The following is an 18344-nucleotide window of genomic DNA, read 5'->3' on the forward strand; positions in this document are numbered from 1 at the left end:
TACCAGGACGCGCGCAAATTGTGCTCCTGGGGATCGGAGCTAACTTTTGTTTTACTTGACCATTGTTAATGGTCTGGCCCGGCGCGCGCTACTTCGTAGCACATAGCACTTGCCATCGGACATTTCGAGAAGAAAGCGGCGCGCGCTACTTCGAAGAAATTTAAACGAGTAACATCCGTCAAGTCGGTAAGTTATAAACCTACAATGTACAAAATGAGAATAAAACTTTTAATCTGGTAACACACCGAGATTGTTAACGGGTGATACTGATCGCAACCACCGTAGATCGGCGAAATCAGAAATTCGCCACTGGGCCTCGCCGAGCTAGGAAGGATTGACATCATGAATCAAATTGTGTTCATAAAGAAAATGATTCCGCAGAATGACAGGCTGAGCGCCGCCCAGTAACATTAACTACGCTGATATATATGTGAATGTGATTGTATGTGTGACGCATTCTTATGTTTGGAGGACTTCGCCGCGCCGTGCAAACTAGCATTTTTGCGTCGCATCGAAGCATCCGTCGTCGCATCCGGCCGTCTTTTATTCGGCCCGAAATAAAACATTTATTTTTAGGATAACTCTAAATCTACGTTGTCTCAAATTGTGCTCCTGGGGATCGGAGCTAACTTTTGACGGATGCATTACTCGTCTAAATTTCTTCGAAGTAGCGCGCGCCGCTTTCTTCTCGAAATGGCCCGACGGCAAGTGCTACGAAGTAGCGCGCGCCGGGCCAAACCATTAACAATGGTCAAAGCTAACTTTTGTTTTATGACGTAGGGTAAAAATGCATCCGCGGCCCTGGAGAGTTATGGGCAAAAACCGTTTTGGTCCCATGACAGGCTAGTAAAGCTAAAAAGCTTGTCATACGTTGTATGACCCGCCGCGCACGAGTGCGCGGCTCCCCCTGTATCATAGAAACTCTTGTAGGTTTACAACCTACCAGGACGCGCGCCGAGTTGGACTCGTCGACGGTCCAATATATGGAACAGATATTTTACGAGTATCACCCGTTAAAGAAACTCTACAGGTGAAACGATCATGGGGTCACGACGTGATACAAAGTAAAGCATGAATTCGATTGTTTAAGGCTCGTGTTAGGATTTAGGATTGTGCATGTACGTGGTAATTGTATCACGTCGTGATCCCCATCGTCGTTTCACTATAGTATATAGTGAAACGTTGTCATAAAACGTATGACAACGTGGTTGCTCTAACCAGAGCCCTCTCGCTTGCAGTAGCGCGCGACCGCCGAAGGCGGCAAAGGAAGGTATATTTTGTAGCGCGATGCACTACTGGGTCGCGCCGCGCATCAAATATAATTCCTCTCGCAGATCGGCGAGATGCACCACTGAACTGTGCCTTTGCTCTAACCAGAGCCCTCTCGCTTGCAGTACGTACATGGCTATGTGAAACTGTGCCTCACCGAGCTGCGAAGGATTGACATCGTGAATCAAGGTATATTCTACTTGTGAAACAAGCGCGTCACGCAGTACGCGTATACACATGGGTCATGGCTATGTTTGTCATACGTTGTATGACCCGCCGCGCACGAAGTGCGCGGCTCCCCCTGTATCGTCAGAACGATAAAAACATAGTGAAACGACCGTGGGGGTCGCAACGTGATACAAGGCTATGTGAAACAACGTGGTAAGGGTTCCGGTTAAGAATAGCTTCGGGGTTATGGTTGGGGTTAGGGTTGGGATTAGGGTTTATGTTGTATCACGTGGTGACCCCCACGGTCGCTTCACTATAGTATTAGTAGAGTTTCGACGATACAGGGGGAGCCGCGCACTCGTGCGCGGCAGGTCATACAACGTATGACAAGGTTTAATAATAATAATAATAATAATAATAATAAACCATAAAAACAAAAAACCAAAGTCACGTGATTTTTTTGGGCGAGCGAATTAGTAAAAGCCTTCGGAGATAGACCTCGATTCACGATTTCAATCTTGCGCAGATAACCGTGGTCCAGTGGTGCAATGTGCATCTCATCTCGCCGATCTAACTGCTAACAAGGATGAGAAACATTATATTTAATATTTATTTGATGCGCGATGATATAAGACAAATCACTTAACGGGTGATACTCGTAAAATATCTGTTCCATATATTACGACAAGTCCAACTCGGCGCGCGTCCTGGTAGGTTGTAAACCTACAACTAATCACGCGCACGTCGTGATTAAGACCATTGTTAATGTTCTGGCCTGTCGCGCGCTACTTCGTAGCACTTGTCGAGAAGAAAGCGGCGCGCGCTACTTCGAAGAAATTTAGACGAGTAACATCCGTCAAACGTCGTGACCCCCACGGTCGTTTCACTGTAGAGATTTCTACGATACAGGCGGGTCATACAACGTATGACAAGGGTATCCTTACTGGGCCGCGCTCAGCCTGTCATTCCGCCAAATCTTTATTATATGTTAATGAACATAATAGCCTGGGGTCCTCAGGTAAGGGTATCCTGGGTAATATTTGGAACAAATATTTTACGAGTATCACCTGTTAATATAAACCTGCAAGTTGAAGTATTATATTCAAACTCACAATTTTTGAAACTTGTAATTAAGGGAAGAATTTTAATTTTACGTCATGGGGGTGATTTGGAATCAGCGTTCAAAAATACATCGATGTAGGCAATTGTCATAACCTCAAGCAGGGGTCTTCAGTCTTTTTACAAGATTTTAATTAACAAATTTGGGAGAGCAATTTGATGGGAGCGGCCGACACCGGGTTAACACGCTTTCCTGAAGATTTATGGGTATCCAACTGAGCTGAGCTGTTTTGATCCCTTGACAAGCCCGTATAAGGAAGTAGGTCAAATTTCTCCTCAGAGTTGGGATACTGGCAGAGTAGATGCTGTAGCTAATGATTGAGAGTGAGACTACAGAGCTACAGGGCCAGGTTCTGGTTAGAGTTTTGATCAGCCATAATAGCCACCAACAGAACGCGTTAAAGTTAGTCACGTGATAGTGAGCGTGAACTGATTAATCATCTTACGAATATATTTAAATTAATTGTGTAAACAATAATCTATTCTCGATCCAGCATCACGCAGGACAGACAGTGAGATCAGTATAACTATATTCTTTCATCAGGTTTGTATAATGTGTAATAAGGTTATTTATTAAATTATATCATATTTTCTTGGACGGTCATTTGAGCTTCTTTCATTTAGTGGTTGTTATAGTTTGTAACCTTTGACATATAGCACATGGGCTTAACGAACCATATCCACCCTGGATAGGAGAGCTTATGATTTTACTCATAAACATTAAACTTCCTCCGAAGCGTAGCAATAAATTGATTAATTTGTTTTTTGCTAGGGCCCAGTGTTATTGCGGGTGTGGTATTTCTTACTGCACACTACCGTGTTTTGGTTACCCCTCTTTCAATACAATTACATAATTTGGGTTTCGATATGATATACAGGGCTACTGGATATTTGGGCTATATTGGTTATCTCCTTTTATATCTAGGTTTATTTAGAGGCATTCAATTATGTCTAATTATGTATTGATTTAGATACATTCACAATTCAACAAGTTTACCATATACTTGTGCACTGTCATGCTGTCACGAGACTGTCAAATATTTCGAGTTTAGCTGCGAGTGCGCTTACATGCACAGGGCCTTATCTGTTTAATAATATGTAGGCTGAGGCTTCTTTACTCATTTCATCGTTGAAGTGTAACTCAAATTATATTTCTCTGCTCTTCGTTACTTTAATATTGATCAATAAAAGAACCGTTGCAGTTGCACTTGCAATCCCTCATTTAGTGTATAACGATCCTACGTGTATTAGTGTTAGACCTGTGAACTGACACAGGGTCCAGCCGGATAAACTGTGCATTATGATGAGGAATAAATTTAATTGATTTATCATCGATAATAAATACAACAAGAATTTCGCCGCGATTAAACCACGCACGATCAATTTTCCCTACCATGTACCATTAATTCTTTGAAAATTGTGTGACTGGAAAAAGTGCACCATAGTGCCGAGGCACTATACTAGCTGTCTGGTGGCTAATGTGAAGCTATGTTCTACTTTTATCATATTATATTCAATTATAATATTATGTAAGTCATTCAGTATTAGTATGAATATGATGCAAATTTACGTCTACTGTATATACTGTATTGCCAAAATTTTTAAAATAAAATTTAGTTGGTAGCATTTTGATATTTGGAAAGTAGCACTCAAAAGTCAAAACTCTCGACAGAGCCACTAATTAGTTGAAGGGGACAACATGGAAGATGGCAACTGATAATTGGTACGAATCTTTATACCATTGTTTAAACAGCTTCATTTTTCAGCGTAATCTAATTCTGTCGAAAGCCAGAAAGCTCCCTTCCAAATATGACAAGAATTTTAATAATCAATAAGATCACGGGTCTTGATTAATGAAGAAATTTCTCTTCTTAGGAGCAACCACACCTGATGTTGCGTACAATTCATTCAGCGATTAGCTGTGCACATGTGCAAAATGCTCGGTAACGAGCTCGACAACAAGTGAAAATCAAAATGAAGCGCTCAGTTGTGACCTGACCGAGTTTCAGCTATAATAATATCCTTGAATATGTACACGACGCGTGCTGAGAGTCCTATAATATAATAATAAGCTGATAGCTCGGTCGGCCATGTGTTTCTGTAAGTGTATCTTGGGCAGCCAGATTAATTGAATGTCGAATTTTAACCTATAGGCATGTGGTTTGATAGCCCATATCTTTGTAGAAGTAACGTATCGAGTAATCTAAATAGTGGCCGTGCCGGGTTTATTTGTTTTTAATAACTATACGTATAACTATAAGTATAAGCTAGATTAGAGTCGATCAGCACGGCTCTAAACAGCAATTGCTCAAAACCGTCACATTGTGATCGCTCTCTGTAATGGAATATGTCTGTACCACGGCTTATATTTAGGCTTAGCGGGCAGGACTCAATCGTTGATAGACAATTTCATTGTCGCCAGCTGAATATTCATATTACGTTTAGTTGTTAAATGATTTAAGAAAATGAAGTTTAGTAGTCAAATATGCCACTACTAGAACGCTGTTATAGTTGAAAAATGTTTTTCCACTATCAAAAGATTGACCCTTGACATGAAATTTGGAGCTTGTCAAACTCAAAAGTTAATTCATGAATCATAACAGTACGTGTCGTTTTCTGTTCACTGACGCGTTTACATCTCCTATATTCTCCTAGCAATGATATATGACCACTATATTGTCTCCCATGGCTACTAATAGTAATACTATAAGTATAATGACAGTATGAACAAATACCGTGACATTATAACAATGCTGCTTGTATTTTGTCTAATAATATCAGCTTAAAAATGCACGTGTTACGGGTTTATCTTGCATCGTTGTACCTGGGTCTCAAATATACAGCAGTAGCACTAGTATTAAATGGGATGGTCCCTGTTGAGGTGAACTCGTGGGTTAATTTGATTGAGAAAAAGGGATTTGTTAAATGGTGGTGCAGGTCTGTTGTTTAATTCACTTTTTGAGCGGACCACGGTCGAAGTTATTAAATAGAACTCTGCTCTGGGTTACTTGTTTACTGATTTAAAAATACGCTTGTTTAAACGTGTATCCTCTTTGTTATATTTGTTAAGAGACAGATTAATTACATTTCCTATTGACCATGAACTGTGACCTATAAATATAGGATACAAGGATAGTGAGAAATCCAACTTGTTCTGAAAAAGACATAATGATTTCCAACGGGACTCTTCTTTTTATAGAGCAGGTATGAACTGAGTTCAAATTGAAACTTTAAGTTTCAATTTTAGGTAGACCAGAACGGACTCCACCGAATTTACATCAAACACCGTTGGATCCACCGCGGCCTCCTCTCGGGTTTTTGGACCTACTGGGATCCGTTCGGGTTAAACTAGGCCGGACAATAAAAGGCTTATCATGGATCGTTTAAGACACTGCATTATCATCCTGACTATACGAGTCTTATAACAATAATATAAATATTTCAGACCAAGCCTCTGCAGTACGTTTTGATAGTGTTTCTTTGTGTTTGTGACGTGGCAGTGGTTTTTCTGAACAGTATTTCCATCTTCTTTCTCAAGGTAATCACTTTTAAAGAGATCCATTCCTAAACTTTAAGTTTATTACAATTTACACTGAGATTCCCACTATTCCAAGCATGTTATGTTAAATGATTCAAATTTCAGCAACACAAGTCGATATCGATGAGACTGCTGCTACTTCTTGCTGTGTCAGATCTCACAGTTGGACTGGTAGCTATACCCATGAGACTTACTACTGTGCTCACTACTAGAGAACTGCTCGGAGTCTGGCCTCTCGCTTCAACTTGGACTTGTGAGTGCATCACCTGACGTAATCTTACAATCACCTGACGTCATTTTACCTCACGTGACGTTATCTTTTCATCTTGATGCATCACGTGACACAGTCAAAAAATATTCTCTGGTTAAAGTCTAATACTTTTGTACTAACTAAAAACACATTAATTAAGGTAAGCTGTACGGGGGATCTACGGGGTTCCTGATCAGAGTCAGCATGTTCGTGGTGCTCGCCATCGCCTCGGACAGAAGTATTGCTGTCTCTCTGCCGCTCAAGTTAGTATCAATTATCTACATAGGAGATTTTCAACCTTCATTTTGTAAACACATCAGAAATGCATGAACCAAATGCATATGTCCTTAACTTAAAGTTCCAGTCGATTGTCCATTTGAAGATTGGGAATTAACTACATCTCTTAACCAGGTACAAGAGTTTCGTTACCAGGAGATCAGTGCGGAACACAATGGTTGCCATAGTAACATACTCCCTTCTGATAACGGTACTAATCCTGCTCATAACGCCCCAGTACCGTTACGTCAGGGTTACCAACTCCTGGGGGATCTGTGTCCAGTCATTCCGTACCGCCTACCAGAACAGCAAGTCTCTGAACTTTGTGTTCCTGGTGTACCGTGCAGTGGAGTCCACTGCTGCTAACATCTTCATCATCACTCTCACCAGCATCTCACTCCACAAAATCTCTCAACGTCCTAAAGTTGTGACGATGAGTAGAATCAACAGAGACCGGTATGTCAGCGTCACCATGCTGGTCATCTCCTCGTGTTTCATCTGCTGTTACTCCCCCTTCGTGCTCTACATCTCCTTCACCATATTCCCAGAGGTGGTCTCCAGAGAGGTGGAGTTAGTTGTGGGACAAACCGTTCTCACTCTCCTCGAACTAACAAGCTTTACCAACCCGTTTATCTACCTGGCTCGGAACAGCAGGATTAAGAAACAGTTTGTGGTGGCTCTGCGGAGTAAGTTTGAGCAGTTCTCCGCGAGGATGCAGAGTTTGAAGGGTTGCTCTGGTAACACGACCAGTACCCAGGATACCAACTGTGTGATCCTGGATAACAGGAGTATTACTGAGAATAACGGTAGTAATGCTAGTCCTGCGGTTAACAGTGATCAGGTACTCTGTGACACTATTCAACAGTTACACTTGGACTGAGGTAGCCAACGACTTTTTGTCATCTGGTTCGAGAATTTAGGGGACTAAAACTGCAGTGATTCTGATAGGAGAACAATCTACTCTGACAAGTATCAAAGAAGAAGTAAGTTGGGAGGCCTTCGACTGACTTTAGACATAACTTACTAATCTATACCCTTGAATGTGACCCATGCTTTTATCGATGGAAAGTTAAAGCAAGACAATATTATTGTGTTCTGACTTCTGAGATGGTTTTTATAGAATAAAGTATTTCTAACATATCTTTCAGGAATACTCTATTCAAAATCTTACGTTTTTAGGGCCAGGATTACGCAAGCTATAACATACTTCTATACCAACAGTTTTTATGTTAACGTCAAGAATCTAATCTTATTCAACTTGATCTCTGGTAGAATTTTGATTTGATTGTCATGAATGCGGTTCAAGGTTTTACTATATTTTTGGAACACGTTAGAATGAAACTATTTGATCACAATATACGTACAAGTTTTTAAGCCCATGAAATTAATTAAAATGTTAGTAAATCAAAAATGAAGAAAATCCCTGGGCGGAGCGTTCACAAATGACATCATCTCAAACTTGGTATCAACGATAACCCAGCACATTTAAAATCACTCCATTAGTTGTAATACTGAGTTTAGCGATAAATTATTTCCCTAGATTAATTAAAATAATGTTTACCAGTTACCACTTTTATCAGTTATCTCACGTAACTTTTGAAAAATCTTCTCGAGCTGATGTTAATTGTGAACGCTTCGTTACTTTGAGACAGACTATTGGTTTGATTTCTAATTGTTTGCTCACCCATAAAGGCAATAAAATTGCGTAAGCGTGTACTGTATAAAAACGTTTCAATAAACTATATTATTTACAGAATAATGTACAAATGTTTCAATTGTGAAGATACTATTACTAAGAATTATATAATACATCTAATGTAAGTATTGACTTTACTGATAGACAGTAGTATCTTATTTTCAGGCCTTTTATTGCTAAATATTCGGTAAACATCGCGTGAGTTTGAATACCTTATTACAGAAAAATAAGAAATGAGTTATTGTTGGATACATTTTTGATCGATAATCGGAGGGGGGCTACATTTTTTGTAATAAGGCAACAAACCAAGGAGTCAGAAAAATAAAATTTTAAATTACTAAACCACACCTCAATAGTTTCGGTTTACCTTATCAGCTCTTATTTTGATGATCCCCAATGTCATGCTATTATAGAATTGCTTAAATATTCGACTTGGATTCCGTGAAAAATTGGGGTTAATATATATAGTTAATACAATTAGTGAAAATAAAGGCCGATAAGGTATTTTGAAAGTTTAAAGCAGTTAAATTATTAACCAACAATCATTGACCTACACTGAAGTCTGAAATCCACGATTTGATGATGAAATAAAGCACATGCTAGCGATTATTAATTAACCTACGCCGATTCCAACTGCTGGCGTAACTTCTTCCCTAGTTACTATTGTAGCGGATCAAACTCAAATGACTAGACTATAATATGTTAGCATGGATCGTTACGAACTGTTCAACTGATATCTCCGTTTTCAGATAAATGACAACCTAAGACAGTCATCCCGGATGAATCGGTTTTGTGGGAGGCTTTGATAAAGTCATGTTTTCGAGTCCCATTATACCAAGTTGCTGTGCTTTTCGTTCCTCCGATGCTACCTGGTACCGCATCCTACGGTGGATCTTGTACCTACGGAAACATGCACTGTAGCGTTACTGAATTTATATCAAGCAGCGTGCTTGTAAAAATGTAAATTGAATTCGTATTTGTGGTTTCGTTTTTACGAGTGTTTAATCGAATGGGCAATATTCGTAGCTAGATTTGAGAGTTAGTGAGCGCGCCGCGCTTCAAAACACTACACTGACTGCCTAAATTTAAATTTTCATAACAAAAACCTATCATAAACTAGCAATAGCAAGAAGACCCTTTTCTATATCTATGTGAGTATGTGACCTCAGGACTTCGAAGTTCAAAATGTAATCAATTGCATCATAGACTTGACTCATTCTATCAGTAAAGAGCGTAGTTGGATGCTACAGAGATTTCAGAAATGTTTTCGATATATCTAATACAATAATTTTGTAATCTTACCATTTCAATCTCTCGGCTGTATCCGCCTCTGTGCTACTGTTCAAATAGTCCCATCTTAACGCTATGTCGCACTTATCACCTTCTTCTCGCCTCTCCTGAACGAACAATGATACGTTTTTATTTACATACAAACAAGTCAACAATACATTGACGGCGATTTTGGTCAAACTGCTGATTTCGGTTCTACTGATGCTAGGTTTGGCCCTAATTTGACATGTTTACTTAAATTGTATATAACCTAGAAAGCAGCATAACTCCATAATTTATGCGAGTTAAAATATCCCCATAGCAAATTAACTTCCCTGGTAGTCAAGGATCTGACGACATTCCCGTCTATATAACTTCCGCCCCGGGGTTTGAGACTTGGAATACCTCAAGGGACCCATTAGAAACAAATTTGGATTGGGTAGAAATTTTGGCTATGGGGCAGTTTTGCGCAATTGACCACGCCCTTTTTTGGCGCTTTTGCAACTTTAGAATCAAAATAACTCCGCTTCTAATTGGAATTAGAAGCTCAGCTTGGCTTTGAAGTTGTTCAGAATCATCACATTTAGGGGGGTAGAGCATAATTTTAAAGTCAACAGACATCGGGTTGTTGAGTTATGTGACCACACCCTTATTTACCCTCGCGAGTCGTGATTTTCACACTAAATACGAGATATCTCGGCTTCTGATTGCGCTACGTGCTCATCCTGGGCATTAAAATGTTCAGAATCATCACATTGAGTAGGGTAGACCACAATTTCAAAGTCCTCAGATGTCAGGTTGTTGAGTTATTAGGCCCCAACCTGTTTTTACGCTCTTGCGGGTAGCGATTGCAGCGCTTAAAATCAAAATAACTCAGCCTCCAATTGAAGTTAGGAGCAAAACTCGGGCAGCAAAATGTTCACAATCATCACATTGAGTGGGGTAGAACGTAGTTTCAAAGTCCTCAGACGTCAGGTTGTTGAGTTATTAGGCCCACACCATAATATTTACGCTCTCGCGAGTCGCGAGTCGACACTTAAAATCAAAATAACTCGGCTTCTGATTAGAGTTAGGAACTAAACTTGGGCATAAAAATGTTCAGAATCATCACATTAAGTGGGGTAGAACGTGGTTTCAAAGTTCTCAGGCGTCAGGTTGTTGAGTTATTAGGCCCACACAATAATATTTACTCTCTCGCAAGTCGCGAGTTGACACTTAAAATCAAAATAACTCGGCTTCTGATTAGAGTTAGGAACTAAACTTGGGCATAAAAATGTTCAGAATCATCACATTGAGTGGAATAGAACGTAGTTTCAAAGTCCTCAGACGTCAGGTTGATGAGTTATTAGGCGGAACCCTATTTTTACGCTCTCGCGAGTCAACACTTAAAATCAAGATAACTCGGTTCCTGATTAGAGTTAGGAACAAAACTTGGGCATGGAAATGTTCAGAATTATCACATTAAGTGGGGTAGAACTTGGTTTCAAAGTCTTCAGACGTCAGGTTGTTAAGTTATTCGACGGAACCCTATTTTTACGCTCTCGCAAGTAGTGATTCTATGCTTAAAATCAAAATAACTCTGCTCCGGATTAGAGTTAGGAATTAAACTTGGGCATAGAAATGTCCAGAATTGTGAACATTTTTATGCCCAAGTTCAGTTCCTAACTCTAATCAGAAGCCGAGATATTTTGATTTTAAGTGTCGACTCGCGACTTGGGAGAGAGTAAATATTATGGTGTGGGCCTAATAACTCAACAACCTGAAGTCTGATGACTTTGAAACCACGTTCTATCCCACTCAATGTGATGATTCTGAACATTTTTATGCCCAAGTTTTGTTCCTAATTCTAATCAGAAACCGAGTTATTTTGATTTTAAGTGTCGACTCGCGATTCGCGAGAGCATAAAAATAGGGTTCCTCCTAATAACTCAACAACCTGACGCCTGAGAACTTTGAAACCACGTTCTACCCCACTTAATATGATAATTCTGAACATTTCCATGCCCAAGTTTTGTTCCTAACTCTAATCAGAAGCCGAGTTATCTTGATTTTAAGTGTTGACTCGCGACTCGCGAGAGCATAAAAATAGGGTTCCGCCTAATAACTCAACAACCTGACGTCTGAGGACTTTGAAACTACGTTCTATCCCACTCAATGTGATGATTCTGGACATTTTTATGCCCAAGTGTAGTTCCTAACTCTAATCAGAAGCCGAGTTATTTTGATTTTAAGTGTCGACTCGCGACTTGCGAGAGAGTAAATATTATGGTGTGGGCCTAATAACTCAACAACCTGACGTCTGATGACTTTGAAACTACGTTCTATCCCACTCAATGTGATGATTCTGAACATTTTTATGCCCAAGTTTAGTTCCTAACTCTAATCAGAAGCCGAGTTATTTTGATTTTAAGTGTCGAATCGCGACTCGCGAGAGCATAAAAATAGGGTTCCGCCTAATAACTCAACAACCTGACGCCTGAGAACTTTGAAACCACGTTCTACCCCACTTAATGTGATGATTCTGAACATTTTTATGCCCAAGTTTAGTTCCTAACTCTAATCAGAAGCCGAGTTATTTTGATTTTAAGTGTCGACTCGCGACTCGCGAGAGCGTAAATATTATGGTGTGGGCCTAATAACTCAACAACCTGACGTCTGAGGACTTTGAAACTACGTTCTACCCCACTCAATGTGATGATTGTGAACATTTTGCTGCCCGAGTTTTGCTCCTAACTTCAATTGGAGGCTGAGTTATTTTGATTTTAAGCGCTGCAATCGCTTCCCGCAAGAGCGTAAAAACAGGTTGGGGCCTAATAACTCAACAACCTGACATCTGAGGACTTTGAAATTGTGGTCTACCCTACTCAATGTGATGATTCTGAACATTTTAATGCCCAGGATGAGCACGTAGCTCAATCAGAAGCCGAGATATCTCGTATTTAGTGTGAAAATCATGACTCGCGAGGGTAAATAAGGGTGTGGTCACATAACTCAACAACCCGATGTCTGTTGACTTTAAAATTATGCTCTACCCCCCTAAATGTGATGATTCTGAACAACTTCAAAGCCAAGCTGAGCTTCTAATTCCAATTAGAAGCGGAGTTATTTTGATTCTAAAGTTGCAAAAGCGCCAAAAAAGGGCGTGGTCAATTGCGCAAAACTGCCCCATAGCCAAAATTTCTACCCAAGCCAAATTTGTTTCTAATGGGTCCCTTGAGGTATTCCAAGTCTCAAACCCCGGGGCGGAAGTTATATAGACGGGAATGTCGTCAGATCCATGACTATGGTCGTCACCTCTTTTGAAAATCTTTCAAATTGTCCGTTCTTATAGCTGTTTGGTCCTCAAACAATAAATGCAATTGAACCGTTACCATGGAGCAACGGAATTAATAGTAGTGGTACTACTTGTTTTTTTTGGCTCTCCCTTGGATCTCTTTTCTTAGTTTCCGGGTGTTCAATGTCATAACTCGTGATAATCCTTTTTCTAATTGACTAATTATATCATATTTGTGACAATCTTAATGTTACCTACTAGTTGAGCAAAATTTGTCATGTGGCATATCCAAATTCCAATATGATTTATCTTTTACTTTAATTATGACCATTACGACATATTTCCACATATACTACTATCCTGCCGATATTATACCAGGTTACTAATGACTCTATAGCATGTGAAGCATGCAATGTCAGCTTTGATGATCTCATTGAATATGGGATCTTATTCAATATGTTAAATGTTCACGTACAAGATGCTGTTTTAAATAATAGAAGCAGCGGACCCAGTGCGAGGAAACAGCAATTATCACAGCAATTTCCCTGAATCCCCTTCCTTAGTTCCCAGCTAGTAAGTAAACAATTTTGCCACTTGTGATAAACCTGTTTTCGATCGTTTTGGCACAGTGACAAAAGGTATTTAGTATTATACGGTAGGGTGTCATTTAAATGATCAAACTTCGGTTTACCGGCTAAGGTTTATTAATATTTTATTTACAGAGCACCTTATTTCCTCCAATTACTGGTTTCGTGAAATTTAAACCTTCATTTACCAGACACCTCCCCTGTCCTATGAGGGGCCCAGAGAATCGAAAGTCCATCTTTTAAATATATATAATATATATATTTTTAATACTATCTATCGATTCAAAACGATGAATTTTCTTGAAAAATTACGGCATATTTACAAACTTGAGAAAATCCACGTCACTACATTTACACACCATTTTGAGAGCTGGTAGATAAAATACATAGTCCGTAAAAATACATCAGAAATATCCCCCCATAGTGTGGTGATCCTTCATGCGACTCTCTGTTTGATGTGGTCCAAATCTCCAAACTAGACCCCAAAAGTTGGCGGAAGTTAGGAAGGATGTTTTAGACAACTTTCTGAATAGCTGTTATCTATCGCACTTCTCACTGCTCACATGCATGTTGGTGACAGGTGTAGTGCCACTTGTCAGCTGTGTCTATTGTTTGAGGTGAACTATGGCTGCATTCCAGTTACATTCCAGTTACATTCCAGTTACATTCTGGCCTCCGACATGGACGGTGATTTTAGTTTTGAGCAGATTGTTACGGTGAATGTTTATACAATAATTTAATCGAAATTTATAACTATTCATCATTATACAAGTATAATATAACAATGAGACTGTTGTCCTTATTATATAGAATGTACTGTGTATGTTTGAAACTTACCAGTCTACATGACAATTTGTAAACTTTAAAAAGTCAAACAATAAAACGTTAGTATCTTGTGCTACAGCAGTACTAATATAGTACTATATACTACTAATATAGGGCATTACAAACTTACAAAGGGAGAATGAAGAAACTACTGCTGAAAACCTTACTGGAACGTACAAGTCGTCATTACGCCACTTTTGGAAATCGGGCAAAATCTTTTGTTAAAGATCAGTGATTGTAATCATGATTTATCTAAGGCTGATTTCATGTTTTCCTATCCGTTAAAAGTCAAATAAAGGGAATTAATTTCACATGATTATTGGAAAGTGTGAATTTCATTAAATGTCTGCCCAATGCAATAAGATAAAAGTCATGCAACTACTATGGGAATCAGAATCGCGTAGACTCTACCAGGATTTCTACGTTGCTTAGTAACGCAGAGATAGCTGATATTATATCTTTACAACTGCTCACACATCGCGCTCGTTAACTGAACACCTCTTAGTTGTATAAATGGAGGCATTTCCTCATTTCTATAGCTTGCTTACAAGCTAGCTCCTGAATACTAGAAGCTAATTGGGATGTTGCTTTTGTTGGCTTTGTGAGGGATACAGGTTTTGTAAGTTTTGGTTATTTCGAGTGTGTTTTGCTTTGATTGACAACATACCAGTAGATAAATTCTCATTCTCAGTGCCACTTGTCAGCTGTGTCTATTGTTTGAGGTGAACTATGGCTGCATTCCAGTTACATTCCAGTTACATTCCAGTTACATTCTGGCCTCCGACATGGACGGTGATTTTAGTTTTGAGCGGATTGTTACGGTGAATGTTTATACAATAATTTAATCGAAATTTATAACTATTCATCATTATACAAGTATAATATAACAATGAGACTGTTGTCCTTATTATATAGAATGTACTGTGTATGTTTGAAACTTACCAGTAGTCTACATGACAATTTGTAAACTTTAAAAAGTCAAACAATAAAACGTTAGTATCTTGTGCTACAGCAGTACTAATATAGTACTATATACTACTAATATAGGGCATTACAAACTTACAAAGGGAGAATGAAGAAACTACTGCTGAAAACCTTACTGGAACGTACAAGTCGTCATTACGCCACTTTTGGAAATCGGGCAAAATCTTTTGTTAAAGATCAGTGATTGTAATCATGATTTATCTAAGGCTGATTTCATGTTTTCCTATCCGTTAAAAGTCAAATAAAGGGAATTAATTTCACATGATTATTGGAAAGTGTGAATTTCATTAAATGTCTGCCCAATGCAATAAGATAAAAGTCATGCAACTACAATGGGAATCAGAATCGCGTAGACTCTACCAGGATTTCTACGTTGCTTAGTAACGCAGAGATAGCTGATATTATATCTTTACAACTGCTCACACATCGCGCTCGTTAACTGAACACCTCTTAGTTGTATAAATGGAGGCATTTCCTCATTTCTATAGCTTGCTTACAAGCTAGCTCCTGAATACTAGAAGCTAATTGGGATGTTGCTTTTGTTGGCTTTGTGAGGGATACAGGTTTTGTAAGTTTTGGTTATTTCGAGTGTGTTTTGCTTTGATTGACAACATACCAGTAGATAAATTCTCATTCTCAGATTTTACTCATGCTAAAAAAAACCCAAAATCTACTTAGTGAGTTAAAGATGAGAGTAATTGAGTTAATTATCCGACAAGCTTTAAAAATAGTTTTACGTATAGATTTAATGGCCTCGTTTTGGCTGATGATTTGTTGGGCAGATCAAAGCTTCAATAGTTTATGCTGTTATCTTTTAGCTCGATGTTGCAACTTTTATCTCGATGTTGCAACTTTTATCACTTACCAGCTAAAAACCAAAAAGGATGTCATATGGAAGATAATTTCGACTGTCTTAATTGAAATTAAATCGCCAAATTGTTCTCTCTTAAGATTGCTTCCTGTATTTACTGTTCGCTATAAGAATTCAGCACTAATTAAGTATGCATCTTTTTATGCCGTTACTTATTTATACCTTAAATTATTTATTGAAGTGCAGATCTCATTTTATTATTGAACTTACGTTTCGATTTGAATATATCGGTTCTGGTTTGATCAGTATTTTATTATTAAATAAGATAATTATAACAAGCTACTAGCTAGTCTTCAGTTTATTCAGAGCTATTAGGTAGGCAATTATATTATATACTAGTGTAACCCGGCCTACGGCCGGGATTTCACTGCCGCAGTTAAAAAGGGTAGGAGTAATTACCCGCAGAGTCAAAACCCGGATTAGGCGAGCAATTCTATTCGGAGTGCCCTCACGTATCCAATAGTATGCTTAAAAGATAGTAATTCTTAATCAATAATGAATGGAAATTAACCCTTAACACCATGCACCACACCAGCCTATCATATTTGTGAACATGCATTGAATTGTCGTATGAAAGTATGAACTCTCTCTACAGTCCAAACAGACCGTTTGAGCACTCCCTCCCCTAATAAGTTTATAGTATTATATGACCATGTAATATATACGCCATGTAATATATACGCCATGTAATATTATGCAGAGAGAGAGAGAGAGAGAGAGAGCTAGCCCCGTAACTCTTGCCGTTCTTCTCAAGCCATTTTATGTAACATATTTTGTGGTACAAAACCATCAATTAAACCACTTACCACCGGCCGATTTTTATAAAATTTGCCTATTGGCTTCGTCAGAGTTTTGTCGGCACTATACCGAAAAAACCAGTCCCGTAACTCTTACCGTTTTTTTTGTATAACCGTTCGGAAATTACACACAGACAGACAGACAGACAGACACACACACACACACACATTCTGGTGTTATTAAGGTGATAACTTAGTAGGGTGTCCCTCTATGACACGAAAATATCAAAAACATCATCAAATTCATCACAAGTACAGAATATATCCTCTTCTTCTTGTCCAACACAACTAGAATGATGACAATAACGGACTGCCAGTGCCTCAGCGCTATCATCAGCATAGGATTGATATTTACAGTATAAAGTGAAACCAAAGTACAGCGTACTTGGGGTTCTCTTAATATTGGTAAGTTGCAGAACCAAGATATGTTAACTCACCGTAGAGGTACAGGTGGTTGGTTGTTTTGGTATCACATATTGTGTGGTAGTTCTCACTTGGGCTACTTGGGGCGTTGTAGTACCTGTTAAGATAAATCACTGTTAAGATAAATCACTGCTGTCTGTTTTAAGAAAAGTTTATTATATTTGTGGACAAAAAGTGGTGATTTTGAGTTGCCTTCTCTCATTCCGAATAGACAATGCAAATGAGGGTCTTAATTAATGTTGCGAAAAAGTATTTCCATAATATATGAACAGTATTACACGTGAAAGATTAAGGGAAGAGTATATTTTCAACAAATGACATATGATCATGTTTTATGATGGGAATATTATTTTCACTACCTCCCCTTGTCTATTGTAAATGAGCAAGTAAGAAAGAAACTGACTATTATATATAAACTGACTACATAATAATCATTGATCCTGAAGTATCATTTCAGAAAACTCTTAATACTCTAATAAGTTTAAACTTTTCTTTGCAGTCTTCTGTTTTTTCTTTGGTCTCTTTTTACTCTGTGTGTTATGATTTAGCTTCTCTCCATTTGAGCCTTTCTTCTTTTTCTTTTTCAGTTTCTCGTCAGACTTGGAAGAATGGCTAGACTTGCCTTCGGAATCCATGACACAGTTTCCGAAAACTTGGTAGCTTAATGTAATTTCATACCTAAAAAACAAAGAAAAGATTAGTCACTCTTAATATGCATATTTCAACTAAACAAAGGAAATGATGTGAAGCATGATAGAGGTCTTTTCATGCAGTGAAGTTTTATTCAGAAGAGGGTAAATTCATGCTTTTCATCATATTACAAACAAATTTGTGTTAGACCTAATAGTCCTTTTTTACCGCAAATTACAAATATTTAGGGTTCGGTCTGAGAGCCCAAATTCACAAGAATCAAACATGTTGGTCAGAAACTCTTGTATTTATCACGCAACCCTATCTCTAATCTCTATGCAGGCTGACAAGGTCTGTTAAAAAAGATA

At 38.6% G+C, this 18344-nt stretch overlaps 2 protein-coding genes across 2 annotated transcripts; one reads left to right on the forward strand and one right to left on the reverse strand.

Moving 5' to 3' along the window:
* Positions 1-5724: 5724 nt before the first annotated feature.
* Positions 5725-7500, forward strand: LOC134826757 (probable G-protein coupled receptor 21). Its single transcript, XM_063839252.1, has 4 exons — positions 5725-5760; positions 6200-6347; positions 6505-6607; positions 6756-7500. Exons 1-4 carry the CDS (start codon positions 5725-5727, stop codon positions 7498-7500), a joined length of 1032 nt encoding a protein of 343 aa, XP_063695322.1.
* A 464-nt stretch (positions 7501-7964) lies between these two features.
* On the reverse strand, positions 7965-18026 carry LOC134812056 (uncharacterized). Its single transcript, XM_063819243.1, has 4 exons — positions 17834-18026; positions 17361-17443; positions 9619-9713; positions 7965-9216 (listed from the first exon to the last, which is right to left on the reverse strand). Exons 1-4 carry the CDS (start codon positions 17979-17981, stop codon positions 9087-9089), a joined length of 456 nt encoding a protein of 151 aa, XP_063675313.1. The 5' UTR covers positions 17982-18026; the 3' UTR covers positions 7965-9086.
* Between the last annotated feature and the right edge of the window lie 318 nt (positions 18027-18344).

Source organism: Bolinopsis microptera, chromosome 2 (genome assembly GCF_026151205.1).
Source record: "Bolinopsis microptera isolate Bmic1 chromosome 2, MBARI_Bmic_1.0, whole genome shotgun sequence".
Taxonomy (NCBI): Eukaryota; Metazoa; Ctenophora; class Tentaculata; order Lobata; family Bolinopsidae; genus Bolinopsis; species Bolinopsis microptera.

Bases quoted from the DNA above. Each gene is read 5' to 3' on its own strand.
- LOC134826757 (XM_063839252.1), top strand. From the start codon at position 5,725: ATGATTTCCAACGGGACTCTTCTTTTTATAGAGCAG. The intron at 6,348-6,504 runs GTGAGTGCATCA...ACATTAATTAAG, and splicing joins TCTCGCTTCAACTTGGACTT to GTAAGCTGTACGGGGGATCT. The intron at 6,608-6,755 runs GTTAGTATCAAT...TCTCTTAACCAG, and splicing joins GCTGTCTCTCTGCCGCTCAA to GTACAAGAGTTTCGTTACCA.
- LOC134812056 (XM_063819243.1), bottom strand. From the start codon at position 17,981: ATGGATTCCGAAGGCAAGTCTAGCCATTCTTCCAAGTCTGACGAGAAA. The intron at 17,444-17,833 runs GTTTAAACTTAT...TTATCTTAACAG, and splicing joins ACAGAAGACTGCAAAGAAAA to GTACTACAACGCCCCAAGTA. The intron at 9,217-9,618 runs GTAAGATTACAA...ATGTTTCCGTAG, and splicing joins ACAGCCGAGAGATTGAAATG to GTACAAGATCCACCGTAGGA.